The sequence below is a fragment of the Mobula hypostoma genome, chromosome 26 (genome assembly GCF_963921235.1).
Source record: "Mobula hypostoma chromosome 26, sMobHyp1.1, whole genome shotgun sequence".
In the NCBI taxonomy this organism is placed as follows: Eukaryota; Metazoa; Chordata; class Chondrichthyes; order Myliobatiformes; family Myliobatidae; genus Mobula; species Mobula hypostoma.
The window spans coordinates 27,801,307-27,816,342 of record NC_086122.1 but is presented as its reverse complement, the minus strand read 5'-3'; the positions used below and the strand labels follow the sequence as shown (position 1 = coordinate 27,816,342).

The following is a 15,036-nucleotide window of genomic DNA, read 5'->3' as shown; positions in this document are numbered from 1 at the left end:
CATCGGACAAAGTCAGCATGGATTTGTGAAAGGAAAATCATGTCTGATGAATCTCATAGAATTTTTTGAGGATGTAACTAGTAGAGTGGATAGGAGAGAACCAGTGGATGTGGTATATTTGGATTTTCAAAAGGCTTTTGACGAGGTCCCACACAGGAGATTAGTGTGCAAACTTAAAGCACACGGTATTGGGGGTAAGGTATTGATGTGGATAGAGAATTGGTTAGCAGACAGGAAGCAAAGAGTGGGAATAAACGGGACCTTTTCAGAATGGCAGGCAGTGACTAGTGGGGTACCGCAAGGCTCAGTGCTGGGACCCCAGTTGTTTACAATATATATTAATGACTTGGATGAGGGAATTAAATGCAGCATCTCCAAGTTTGCGGATGACGCGAAGCTGGGCGGCAGTGTTAGCTGTGAGGAGGATGCTAAGAGGATGCAGGGTGACTTGGATAAGTTGGGTGAGTGGGCAAATTCATGGCAGATGCAATTTAATGTGGATAAATGTGAAGTTATCCACTTTGGTGGCAAAAATAGGAAAATAGATTATTATCTGAATGGTGGCCGATTAGGAAAAGGGGAGGTGCAGCGAGACCTGGGTGCCATTATACACCAGTCATTGAAAGTGGGCATGCAGGTACAGCAGGCGGTGAAAAAGGCGAATGGTATGCTGGCATTTATAGCGAGAGGATTTGAGTACAGGAGCAGGGAGGTACTACTGCAGTTGTACAAGGCCTTGGTGAGACCACATCTGGAGTATTGTGTGCAGTTTTGGTCCCCTAATCTGAGGAAAGACATCCTTGCCATAGAGGGAGTACAAAGAAGGTTCACCAGATTGATTCCTGGGATGGCAGGACTTCCATATGAAGAAAGACTGGATGAACTAGGCTTGTACTCGTTGGAATTTAGAAGATTGAGGGGGGATCTGATTGAAACGTATAAAATCCTAAAGGGATTGGACAGGCTAGATGCAGGAAGATTGTTCCCGATGTTGGGGAAGTCCAGAATGAGGGGTCACAGTTTGAGGATAAGGGGGAAGCCTTTTGGGACAAAGATTAGGAAAAACTTCTTCACACAGAGAGTGGTGAATCTGTGGAATTCTCTGCCCCAGGAAACAGTTGAGGCCAGTTCATTGGCTATATTTAAGAGGGAGTTAGATATGGCCCTTGTGGCTACGGGGATCAGGGGGTATGGAGGGAAGGCTGGTGCAGGGTTCTGAGTTGGATGATCAGCCATGATCATAATAAATGGCAGTGCAGGCTCAAAGGGCCGAATGGCCTACTCCTGCCCCTATTTTCTATGTTTCTATGTTTCTATGTCCTTCTAGTATCCAGCCTCTGAAAATATTTTTCATTGTTCATTTTGAATCTGCATAATTTGGTTACTTAAAGTCTTGAATTATTCTATTTTTATTGGGCTTTTTTTCTCCAATAGGAACGTACAGAGAGGAAAGCAGCAAAAATGAGTAAGGAGGCAATGCGCCAGATTCATAGTGAAACACAACGATTGTTGCGAGGTGTGTTTTCAGAATATAGATCTATTATAAATGGCATTATATGTGAACATTGTTAATTTAAAGTTTATACTTAAAGACAAATAATATATATGGAAATGTGGTAACATGGTGAAGAACATGGCTAAATGTGTTTTCCCTGTGAAAACATTACATGATCCAAAATTTGATGTTTCATTTTTTTTTCCACTAGCTGTTTTGATTTTGCTTTTGGAGTGCCTTGTCAGTTAGGAAGCAATGCATAAATGGAATTGTAATGTTTACTTAAAAATAAACCAAAGCCACTGAGAGACTGAGTTCAGGATTTGAAACTGTATGATGCGCCTCCAAATAACTACATTTCAATTGAAATAAGTACATTGGTCCTTTGTTACAAACCCAGCAAAGATGAAAGATTTTATAGCAATTTTAAAAAAAGCTAAATTAATGATATAGCAAAATAAAAATAACTAGTATAATTAAAATGTAATTTAAATAAACATTTCAATTAGCGTAACTAAGCATTCAAGTTAGTGGTCAACAAAAAAAAATCACCCCGATTGCCTCTAATTAACTAAGACAAAGCATGAATACATCACTATACTCATTTGCTTCTACTGCACCCCACCCACATGACAAATTACCCGTAATAAACGTACAACACAGAATGCAATACAGCCAGAAAATAGAGGCTTGGCTCCTACAGGAGCATTATCAATGAAAGAAGCCTATAAGCAGTTTAGGATTTTTGTGGATTGAAATAGATTGCAAGAAAGTTTTCAAGCAGAGAATTGAAGAAAGATTCAATAGGTGATCTACGTCTTACAAATTTGTTTTTAAAAAGGAATAAAAAGTAGACACTTGAAGGTACATTTGTACAAATCTTGCTTTTGATCCCTAAGTTAAGAAAAGAATGTGTAAGATCTTGGTTTAAAGGTAATGCTGAAACTGATTTAAATATTTAAAAAATTATTTGCAAGCTTACAGATACTGTATAAAACAAAGTTTTGGTTATATGCTTTAAGATTGAAATCAATGCCAAGGAGGAGGGTAGTAATAATATTTTAATAAGATGATACCAAGGTTTTAGTCTTGAGGAGACTTGTGGAGGAGGAAGGAAAGTTCTGTTCTATCATGTCAGTTTTGTAGCAACTTTGAGAGGCATGCAAAACTGGAGTCCTTTCCTCATTTGCATTATTGAAACCTATTTGTCCAAACATCAATACATGGTCATTAACTTAAAATATTAAGTTAGAAAGGAGAACGGTTAAATTGATTTCTTTTCTGGAGGACATGCCAAGGAGCTGTCTTGGCAAAACGAATAAATATTTGTAAAAGTTGTGAGTTAGATAGTTGGGCTAGTATGAATAACTTTCAGAAAGCATATATAGGGAGCATGGATTATTTGGCTTTTCTGCTGTAAATACAATGCTTCTGGATATCAATAACTCAATGATAGCTGATAAAATTTGGGTTTGATATTAAAATTGTTTCAGGAAAATTGATAGTACTTTTGATTTTCTCTCCCCAATATATTTTGAACCTTTGTGAGCAATTTTTTTTTAATTTATTTCAACATTTTGTACCCAATTGATAACCTGAGGAGTGTTGTAGTTGATTTTCTTTTTTAAAAAAATTCAAGTTTATAGACTTCTTTCTTTGTCATATTGGTTGTTTGCTTAGTCAAAATTCAAAAGCAGCAGTCAAAAGATTTATCAACTAATTTCACCATTCCATTCAATCATTTGGGTTCTGATGGGAGTGGGAGGAGGGTTGAAGGAAAGAATGTAGAGGAGAAGCAAGATGACGCTATCGATCCTCTCAATAAGCCTTATTTTTTAACCCTGAAACCCCATTGTTTAGAAGTTTGTAAGTACTGTTAATATTGCGAGCAGCTAAATTTTAGTAATATTATCTTATTTTCCCAGAGGCAAATTTATCTTTGCCCTATCATCTGCCAGAACCACAAACCATTCATGATTTCTACAAGAAACGTCCACGACCAGCCTGCCAAGGAAGTGCTATGTCATTGCTCAAGTAAGTTGTTTTAAAGCAAACATAACTAGTATGTTTGGAGTAAAACTCCAACGTCAGAAACATTGCATACGGCACTTTTGATTTGCTTCATTTTGTATCATTTACAATTTTATGATATTTCTAGTGGCTAAAATTTGTCCTAGGTATGACTCTAAACTGCAACCGATGATGAGGCTCTGATTGGGGACTTTCAGAGCCTTGGAGAAAGTGGAGTTACCCCTTAGTCATTCTTTGCTCCCAGGGCCACTCTGACCCGGAACGGTAGCATCTGCAAGAGTTCCTGCTCAGTAACTGAACTTATGACGGAGAAGGCGGATGAGCTAGGACCTCAAATATCAACAGCTATAGTACAGGCGGATGAACATTTGGGAAGAGAAATGGCGATTTCTTTAGTTCGCCCAACGGTAGACAATACCAAACCACCGTTGCTAGATACTAGGTTTCCTAGAATCTATTTGCTAAGAAAACCAGGGTCAAACTCACAAAATGTATCACACAACAACAGCGTTAAGAGGATCTTCAAGACAATTCTGAAGTACAGCTAATTCTGGTCAGCAGGGGATCCCTGACTGTCATCAAGCTACTGCTCATAAAATTCAAGTAACGCAAAAGAAAATTATTGCCACTTGGAATGTAAGAACCCTATATCAAGCAGGAAGATTGGGCAATATGATAAATGAAATGGAAAGACTAAAGATTAACATCATGGGAATTAGTGAAGTTCATTGGAAAGGTGCTGGAGCATGTCAGAATAGAAATAAAACACTATTCTTGTGGAATATCCCATACTAATGGAGTAGGAATTCTTATGAATGAAAGCATGGCAAAAAAGTGTTTTAGGACATTGGGCAATATCAGCAAGAGTGCTCCTTGTTAGATTCAGAGGATAACCATTTGATTTAGCAATTATACAAGTATATGCACCAACAACAGGTGGAACAAATGAGGATATAGATAAATTCTATGAAGAGCTTGAACAAGCAGAAAATGGATGCAAATCTCAAGATATTGTTATTGTCATGGGAGTTCTAAATGCTAAAGTAGGACAAGGTGCTGATGGAAATACCATAGGAAAATTTGGACTAGGGGAAAGAAATGAAAGAGGTGAGAAATGGGTAGAATGGTGCAAGATGAATAATCAGGTCATTATGAATACCTACTTTGAAAACCATCCAAGACACTTGTGGACCTGGAAAAGTCCAGGTGATAACACTAGAAATCAAATTGACTTTATTACTATAAACCAAAGACTTAGAAACTCAATGCAAAACATATCCAGGTGCAGACTGTAATAGTGACCATGAGCCAGTAGTATGTCATGTAAAAGTAAAACTAAAAAAACTAAAGAAGCAAATACCTGAACAATCCCTTGACTACTTGCAATTAATTGAAGAAAACTTAAGACAAAAATTTACAATTGAAGTAACGAATAGATTTCAAAGTCTAGAAATAGAATCTGTTGAAGATGACAGAAATCATGCAGAAATGAAATTTAACTCTAAAGGATGCCTTGGTAGAATCAGCAAAGTCAGCGATTCTTAAAAAAATAAAAAGCTCAAAGAATAAATGATGTTATTTGAAAGATTACAGAAAACTCTAGATTTAGATTCGAAAGACCTCTGCCTAATCAGAAATCTGTACTGGGTACAAACTGCCGCTGTAAGAATAGATGGAGAAGTGAGTCAGTTTATGAAAATCAAGAGAGGTGTTAGACAAAGGTGTGTTTTCTCCCCTGATTTATTTAATGTGTACAGTGAAACAATGTTACAAAATATAAGAGACATCTTGGGAATCGAGGTTGGCGGTGAAGATATCAATAATTCCAGATATGCAGATGACACTGTGTTAATTGCAAGTATGGAGGAAGAACTGCAAAACTTAATTGATATAGTTGTTGAAGAAAGTACAAAAATGTGTCTATCTATCGATTGCAAAAAGACAATGTATGGTGATATCCAAAAAGAAGGAGAACCCTATCTGCAGGCTGAGAATAAACGGGGAAGACCTAAAACAAGTACAGAACTTTTGCTACTTAGGAAGCTGGGTGAGATCAGATGGCAGGTGCGACATGGATATCAAAAGAAGAATAGGGGTGGCAAAAGACACCTTTACGAGAATGAAGAGTATACCGACCAATACTAAACTAGGCATGACAACCCACCTCAGAGTACTGAAATGTTATGTTTATCCAGTTATGTTATATGGCTCAGAATGTTAGACAATATCTAGTAACATGAGGAAACGAATTGAAGAAGCAGAGATGTGGTTTTTGAGGAGGATGCAAAGAATATCATGGATGAAATGAATATCTAATGAGGATGTCATGAACAGAGCAAACACAAGAAGAGAAATAATGTATGAGGTCATGAAAAGGCAATGTAACTTCATTGGATATGTGATTAGGAAAGAGGAGTTAGAATGCACAGTAATTATGGGAAAGACTGAAGGAAAGAAAGCAAGAGGAAGACAAAGACAAATGATGATGGAGACAGCAGCCAGAGAACTGGAAATGAATACCAATGAATTGATCCACTTGACCCGAAACAGGAGTGTGTGGGCCATGGCAGTCAAAGCTCAAACTGGGCACGGCACCTGATGATGATGAGTGGCTAAAATAAGATACTTTGTTTTGTATTTAATACTCTCCAGGAAACTACTGTGAATGACTACAGTGGAAAAAACAAGCTAGTTCTGTGCTATAATTTTTTATAACAATAGATGTTTTGTACATCAATGCTTCCAATTGCAGAGGTGCAGTTATCCTTTAATTTGGATTCTAACAGGAAAACTGCAAAGTGCTCATCCACTGCAGTTGCTGAGTTTGGATAGACTTCTCCCCAGGATTAATTTAAAATGCTGTTTTTATGGTGAAATAATCATGGTGCAGTGAGATTTAACTGAAAAGATACAAAACTCTGAAAAGAAAATGACTTACTTGAGGAAATGGTAGATAGAGTAATAATTTTCTGTCTGTAGATGTATTTTTTAACCATGTAACCAAATATTCCTGATCTTGTACTTATTTAATATGGATTATAAGTACACCAGAACACCTTTTTCCAACTATTTTCAAAACTCCTCATAGTTATTTTATTTGATTTGTAATGTCTGCTACAGAAAAACCTGCTTTCAAAACCCATGACAGAATTTTATCATGTCATGCCAGTCTTGGCATAGTGATGGTCTGCTAACTTGTGTCAACTAACTCCAGATGTTTCAGCTTGTTATATCACCTGTCACCTAAATCTAGTGTTGAAAGCAGGAAACATTGTTAGAGATTTTCTTTGATATAGATCTGCCTTGCTGCAGATGTGACTGACATGATATGATTCATAATACTTGTATACTTAAGGCTTCGCTACCACATTTCCCTTCATTACCAGTACCTGCAGGTCAATTGTTTCTCATTTGTGAAGGATGTGTAAGATGGTGCAAAATGCATTTTGAGTCTGTCATTAGATACTGGTTGGAATTTTTAAGTTGACTTGGATGAGGAAAAAGTTTATATTTACATATACGGATAGATGCTGAAGTAGTTTGATATTTTTACCATTTACCAATTTAGATTTAGTATCCTATTTGGTGACAAAGTAAATAGTGCCAACATTCAGAATTTTCTATTTTTGCTAATTATTGCCCTTTTCTTCCCCAAGTCCTAAACTTCTTTTTTAGCTGCTCTCACAGGATTTAAAAAAAAACTGAATGTATACAACAATTATTTTTTCTCATTTCTGAACAAGGGTCATCAGCCTGAAATGTTGATCCACAGGGGTGCCTAAATTGTGTTTTCAACGTTCTGGTTTGACCTTATTAGATTTAAACGTGTTTACTTTTTATGCAGTGGATAAACAATACACAATTTTCTTTCAGATCAGCGAAGTACCAACCTTGTTTACAGCAGGAAACAACTGATTCCACAACGGATGAAACATTAAATGGCATCCCTCAAGATGATATGCCTCTCAATCAGTTGGTGCCAAGCAATAAAATACCCATTTCTACAACAAATCCAGAAGTAGAAGAATCCCATGTAAATAATTTGGATAATAAAGAAAATACATGCCCCAGCTGGTCTGGTAGTGAAATCCATATTGAAAGGAATGAAGGACAAACGGAAATGGTCAAACAGTTAAATTTCTCCACTGATGTGGAAAGTGTAGGAAAAGATTATGAAACGCTCGAACATAACACAGAATCTGATCATAACTCTTTCTCTTTAAAACTAATTGAGGAAACTGGGCCAAATGAAAACCTTGCAAGTATGTCTAAGGATCCTCAAACAGATAAAAGAGCAACTGAAAGCATGGTAAAGCTCTCCAGTGATGCAGAAGAAGGACAACAGCAGTTGGAAACAACTTCAATGAACAAGCAAAGAAAATCCAAATTGGATAAATTACGTGTGCTGGGAGTGGATCTAACATTGAAACCTTGCCTTTGTGCTGATGAAGGTGCATTTGTGAACCTGGAGGAGCCCAAAGTAAACAAAGGTTATCTTTTTCATATGTTGCATTTAGTAAATAGTCCTGAAATTTTAAGTTAGCATTTTTTTAAAATCTTGAGGGGGTTTTGTGAGAAATTAGCTTTTAGTCTTGGCTATTATGTTGTCACATTTGGAGGAGCTGCCAGATTTAACACACTGTCACATCTCATTGGAGCTTTCAAGGAATGGTAGGGTACAAATTAGTGCTTCTGAGTTTCCCACAGTAAACATCTGATCAGTCAAACAATGAAAGAGAAGCTCTTGTTTACATCTCTAGAAGAAAGGTAGTTCAGGGAACTATAGCTTCAATCATCATCTGGCTTCAGTACTGGAGAGTAGATCTGTTCAAATATAACTGCCAGGAATGTGCAGAGCAATATTTAAGAAAGTTTAAATCATTGAAATTTTTAGCAAGTATTTTACTTCCTAAAATAGTTATGTCCAGTTATACAGCTGAATTAAACCTACCAATACTACGATTACAGGAATATATATAGAAGGATGGGTGAAATAGTGGATGTTAATGCAGCAATCATAGGAAGTTGCTTGAGCCACTGTGCTTGTGCCAGCCTTTGAAAAGATTCATTCCAATTGAACCAACTCCTTGCTTTATCCCAGAGTGATACAGATACTTACCCTCCAATGAGTTAACCAATTTCCTCGACTGAATGCTGCCTGTGTTTTTAAGAAAAGCACTTCAGATTGAAATATGCCCCCATCTCTTTCTTCTTGCCATTAACCTTAGATCTCTGGCTGGACAGTTCCTCTTGAGGAATGTGTTTAATTTTATTAACATTTTTTATTTTTCCCATACATGTTGTTGGGTGCACTTGTGCTTTTAAATTAGTCAGGTAAATTTCAATTGAGCAAAAGTGAACTCCTTTATATTCTTAATAAAAACTTCGACCAGCATTTTGTATAAATGAAGTTGTCTTTGTTTTCAGAGCTTCAAGCATTAAAGGAGCGTTTCCTTAAACATGGCATCAAGTCTGCTAAACAAAACCAAGAACGGCGTGTTGAGCTTAACATTGTTCGGAAAGCAATCACTGCTGAGGGGAAGGAGGAGCTCAAAGCAGATTCCGTAACAGTGACTTTGGGCAAGAAGGAAGTGGAAGAATTTGTACCAATGAAACCAGGTAAGTAAAATACAGATAGCAGTTGGTCAATTTGAGCATTTGTTTTTAGCCTGGGTTTAATGTTAATCCTGAGCCATGATCAGTACCCCCACTCAGATTTTACTCCAGATGTTCGGTACAACATGTAAAATTAATTGCTTTCAGTAACTGTGTTGGCAGTAATTCATGGGGTTTACTCTTGATTAATTTTGACATTCAAATGCAATCTGTTCTCATTTACAATATTGATTGATTTATAGTTTTATTCTAAAATTATTTTGCTCCAATTTTTAAGCTAAAATTTAAATGTATGTCTTCATCCACTTTCTATTCTCTAAGCTACTAATTACCTTGCTAAACCTAAAATTGAAAAGTTACCCTCATACGCAGTTGTTATGAAATGGTTTGGGAACTGGAAAGTGATTTATTTATTTGAGATACAGCGCAACCTTCGAGCCGTGCTACCCAGCAATCCCCTGATTTAATATGAGCCTAATCACTGGACAATTTACTATGATCAATTAACCTACCAACTGGTACATCTTTGAACTGTGGGGGGGAAATTGGAGTACCCAGAGGTCAGGGGGAAAACATACAAACTCCTTGCAGGCAGCGGTGGGATTTGAATCCATGTCACTTGTACTGTAAGGTGCTGTTCTAACCACTATGTTACCATAAACAGCAAAACGTGTCAGCAATCTGATACTCATTATTTCAAGGTTATTGTATTGTGCATGAAATAGCTTGCAGCTGCAATATTTTAGCTTTGGTGATTTTTTTTCTAGCTAGATCTATACATCTGAATGCAAGCAAAAGATTCTTAAATGTCTTGCAGATCTTCTAGGTATAGTTTCTGTGATTCAAAGCCATACAACTAAAAGCTTGACAGGTACTCTATCTGTAAACAAACCTTACAGGAAATGAGAGTAGGTTGTATTCTTGAGCATTATAATAATAACCTATCCTTTGCCAACTAATATTTGTGTATTTTACAGGGGAGAAACTGCAGGCTTTGAAAGCCAAACTCCAGGAAGCCATGAAATTACGGCGGTTAGAAGAGCGCCAGAAACGAGAACTCTACAAACTTAATGACGAGGAAGCTTTTGAGGATGAAGATGAAGAGGATGGGGAAGAAGAACTGACAGAGTCTGAAGAAGAAGAGTCTGAGGTACACTCCGTCTGTACATTTTCAACTTGATGGACAAAAGAAAATGAAAATATAGCAAGGAATCTGGCAGTGCAGAGTACATCCCAATCTATATTAACATTGAATAAAATAAATCTTAATTGCTGTTCCACATTAAAAGGCCATCATTCAGGTCTACTCTAACTTTGACTATTATGCTGATGTCTATCATGGAGAGGCATGGATGAGAGAGGAAGGATAATGACAGAGATTCACATTCTTCCTGTAACTTTCTCTCTCCTTTGTCCTGCTGGTTCATGTAAAATTTTAAATCTTGAGTTAGATCAGGTTAATACTCCCAGCATCAAAATAGCTCTACAAGGAATAAATGAATTATCCTAGTGTGGAAATGACAGTGGTGTGGGTGTGCTTTGGGAGGAGGGTAAATTCGGTCATGAATTAGATAATAAATGAGGAGATGCTGAAAGAGCAGAAGAACGGCAAGAGTTTGAAGTGTAGTTTGACAAAACACTGAAGATAGCAGGAGGTTGATAGGTTGGGAGGTCTGTCTGGAATTGTAAAGAGCTATTTGGTGAAGGGTTATAATACAGTATGGTGTATATTTCTTGCCAACACACTGCAAAAAGTGTGTGGTAGCATACTTTGTTTTATGACAACATTACCGGGGTGTAAGTACAGATATGAGGACAGTTTGGAAATATTTTCTGTGGAATAGAGGAAGGGGAGAAGATTTAGATTGCAAGAACACTCACTCCTCTTTTATTGTCATTTAGAAATGCATACATGCATTAAGAAATGATACAATGTTTCTCCAGAGTGATATCACAGAAAACAGGACAAACCAAAGACTAACATTGACAGAACCACATAATTATAACATATAGTTACAGCAGTGCAAAGCAATACCATAATTTGATGAAGAACAAACCATGGGCACGGTAAATAAAGTTTCAAAAGTCCCCGAGTTGATCAACTCCCGAGTCCCCGATAGCGGTGGCAAAAGGGAGAAATTCCCTGCCATAAACCTCCAGGCACTGTCAACTTGCTGATGCCTTGGAAGCAGCCGACACTGAGTCCACCCATCCGAAAACTTCGAGCTTCCGACCAGCCTCTCCGATACAGTCTCCCGAGCGCCTTTGACCTCTCCCCGGCCACTGAAACATGCAAAGCCGAGGATTTCAGGGCCTTCTGCTGCGGAGATTCCGGTTACCACACAGTAGCAGCAGCAGCGAAGCGGGCATTTCAGAAGTTTTCCAGATGTTCCTCTGTACTCTCACGTTTGTCTCCATCAAATCAGGATTGTGCACGGTCCCCTGCTTGACAGATAACAGACATCACCACCAAAAGTGGCCACGCGTGCTGCCGTCGTCGCCATCTTCTCCTCCAACTTTAAATGAGATATATGAAGCTAAGATGCCTACACAAGGTGACCAAGAAGGGACCAATTCCCAGAGAAGAGATCAAAAACTAGTGAATACTGACTTAAGGAAATTTGTGGAAAGATGATGATTAAATATTTTTTGTTCATCCAGTATATAATAGTCTGGAATTGGCTTCCTCAATTGTTGGTGAAGGCTGAAATACGGGGCATGTGTTAAATAATCTGATTGAATATGTGAAGTACTGTAACCAGAGTTTTTGATAAGGTAGAAGGTGCAAATAGCATTTTTTCAGTTGTGTCAGCAGCAGCAAGATGGACCAAATCAGCCTTTTCTTATCATGAATTACTTGGGAGTATTTGACATATGAATGTTCAAGGTGGGTTTGTATGTATTTGTCAAGTTATTATTCTTGTATTAACAGTGGATTATGTTTTTCTTAGACTGTAGAATTCCTTGACGATGAAGAGGAGCCAGCAGAAGTAGATAATGATTCTCAGTCTACAGATACAGCACAGAGTAGGTGGAACCCATTTAAACAGCACATCGTCAATTGAATCAATCTTAAACTTTTCTTCTCAACATGATCAACGTGTGGTGCATGCTTTTATATTTAAAAAGGCTGTAGATGAAGATTTGCATATTGACTGGCCACTGGCCTGTTAGAGAGAAGTGACTGCATTGCAGTATAAGTTTAAAGACAAATAATCCTATCAGGAAAGTGAGAGGATGTTCACTCTTTTTAATGGGTTGTATTCGTCAAATCTTCAGAGTATTTTGATATGGCAGATTGTTTAAATGTAATGGCTCACAGTGAAAGGCGTGCACTTTATATTTAGAAAAAAAAGTGGTTGAATTCAGAAAACTTGAATCGGTCTTTAGGTAGCAGATTGGTAATAGACTGCACTTATGTGGAACAAATCCATATAACACTGATCTTCTCTTGATGCTTTATTGCAGATCCAGAAGCAGTGACCCAAAACGAATCTACACCAAAACCTGTCACATCAGATTTTTTACAGTCCATAAATTCTGGTACCAGTTCTTCTTCTAAAACTAGGTAATTTATCGATATTTGTAATACTACGTTATGTGGAGCATCAAAATTATATTCATTCTCGTCTGTTGAGGAGCCCTAGATTTGATTTGAAATAGATTTAAGTGGGAAGTCAATTGCTACTATTTCTGTTTTTTTCCTTGCCTATCTGTATTGTCTAAATCTTTTTATTTTGTACCTAGACGTTTAGAACTTAGAACTACTTGATTCAATTTGCTTTCCATTTAACACTTCTGCATGCTTGTGAAAATGTATTCGTTCAGGCTGTGATATGTGTATATTCAAGTCAGTAAATCTATAGCTTAGGTTTGTAGGAGAAGCAATCATGGCAAATTGTGTGCAGATCCTTGATCAGGGGTCCCCAAACTTTTTTGCACCGCAGACCGGTTTAATATTGACAATATTCTTGCCGACCAGCCGACGGGGAGGTAGGTGTTCAAGTAGGGTTAAACTCACCTCAACATGTCTTTTACAGTTAGGGTTGCCAACTTTCTCACTCCCAAATAAGGGACAAAATTAGCAGTCAAATCCCGGGACGTTTGTGTTTACCCCAGGAAAGACTACCATGACCATGAAGCCTTACGCGGACACCTGTGTGCGCATGCGTAACGTGTGCATGTGTGTACGTGCCGTTTTTTTTTCCGCAAATTGGTTTGGGTTAATCTTCCCGACTATACTGTACATACATTATTTCTACTTTATATAGGCTGTGTATTTATCATATCATTCCTGCTTTTCCTGTATGTTACTGTTATTTTCAGTTTTATGTGTTATTTGGTATGATTTGGTAGGTTATTTTTTGGGTCTGGGAATGCTCAAAAATTTTTCCCATATAAATTAATGGTAATTGCTTCTTCGCTTTGTGCCATTTCCGCACGAAAGGTTTCATAGGAACGCTCTACCTTAGTGGGGGAAATACAGGACAAGGGTGGTCCCGTATGGGAAAACCAATTTAGCCCAATATACAGGATGTCCCGGCAAATACGGGACAGTTGGCAACCCTGTGTTCAAGTTCAACAGTGCGTGACAGGGAATGAGGAAGGGTGCAGCTGACTCATATCATTTCCTTGCGGCCCGGTAGCACATGCTTTGCAGCCCGGTGGTTGGGGACCGCTGTCCTTGATTATAGAAGATGAGCAGATGCCAGTCTTCAAAAACACTTTCAAATTTTCATTGTGAATTTATGGTACTCAAATGGCCTTCTATGTTTGTGCTGTGTGTTGACATGATAGTGCCACATCTAGAATGGAATTTTCAATTGAGTTCATTGTTGAATAATATCTTGCTGCTGGTTTTGGAGGGAATTAGCATTTCAATAATCTACAGTTACACCAACTGAAAATTGTGTGGATTTTTTTTTTAGTGAACAGACTTCTGGCAACAAATTGAGGCTGCAACTTCAACAAACACCACCCAAAGGAGATAGCAAACTTGGTAAATAATTCTGCTTCTTTTTGCACATCTCACTATTGCTAAAAAAGCAACACAGCACATTTAATTAAAGAGGTGTTCTTTCAATATCTGGAAGCAGAAATAGTTCTATTCTCATGTCCCTTATCTTTGCATCTTCCACTTAATCATTCAAAAAGAAATGTAATAAATTTTAGTTAATTGGGGCACATCAGAACCGGTACATTTTGGCCCAGTTAAGCAGCTACCCCAATGAGCTGAAGCTTCATGGAAATAGTTAAAAAGTCTAAAAAAGACAAAATGCCATTTAACTGAGGGACAATTTATGTATTTAAATGAAATATAGAACAAATTAGAATGCTACCAATATCACTACAGTACTATAAAACAGTATTAGTTCCTAATAGTTATTGATGGAGGAATTCATCTGCCATGTTCTTTTGAATGACTGTGAATAAACAAAATCAGTGAGACATCAAGTGCAGATACTGCTTTGGACAATTGCAGACACCTAGTGTAGATAATCGACTGCCTTTATATCATGCGTTAGATGATTACAACCTCCAAATCTTCATTTTTATTGTAACATTACGATGATTAGCGATACCTTCAAATTCTTCATAATATAATTTCTAACTTGTTGAAGCAGTGAATTCGTTTCATTTTCACTCCCAGCTGTTTCTGGCATTTCCAAACTTGAGTGCTTGGAACCACGGTGAGCAAAACTGTTCCGAGTTGTCTCACTGCTTATTTCTCGCCAACTATCATTGAAAAAGTCACTGCTTTCTGAACACAAACACATGAAACTGGCGCTTTTTAAAAACTGATCGCTTTAAGCAAGGTGAACTGTCTAATGGCATGAAAGTGCATGCAACTGATGCTAATTAGAAACTGTTCGACAAGTCTCCTACCCCAATTA

At 37.6% G+C, this 15,036-nt stretch overlaps 1 protein-coding gene across 2 annotated transcripts in view; it reads left to right on the top strand.

Annotated features, from left to right (window-relative positions):
* LOC134338267 (claspin) overlaps positions 1–15,036 on the top strand; it is a 57,130-nt gene that overhangs the window by 20,231 nt on the left and 21,863 nt on the right. For both annotated transcript variants that reach the window (XM_063033986.1, XM_063033987.1), the window contains 8 exons: positions 1,435–1,516; positions 3,421–3,529; positions 7,400–8,016; positions 8,954–9,145; positions 10,120–10,292; positions 12,094–12,169; positions 12,611–12,710; positions 14,071–14,141. In XM_063033986.1, coding sequence (XP_062890056.1) covers positions 1,435–1,516; positions 3,421–3,529; positions 7,400–8,016; positions 8,954–9,145; positions 10,120–10,292; positions 12,094–12,169; positions 12,611–12,710; positions 14,071–14,141 — 1,420 coding nt within the window. The remainder of the gene's footprint in view (positions 1–1,434; positions 1,517–3,420; positions 3,530–7,399; positions 8,017–8,953; positions 9,146–10,119; positions 10,293–12,093; positions 12,170–12,610; positions 12,711–14,070; positions 14,142–15,036) is intronic.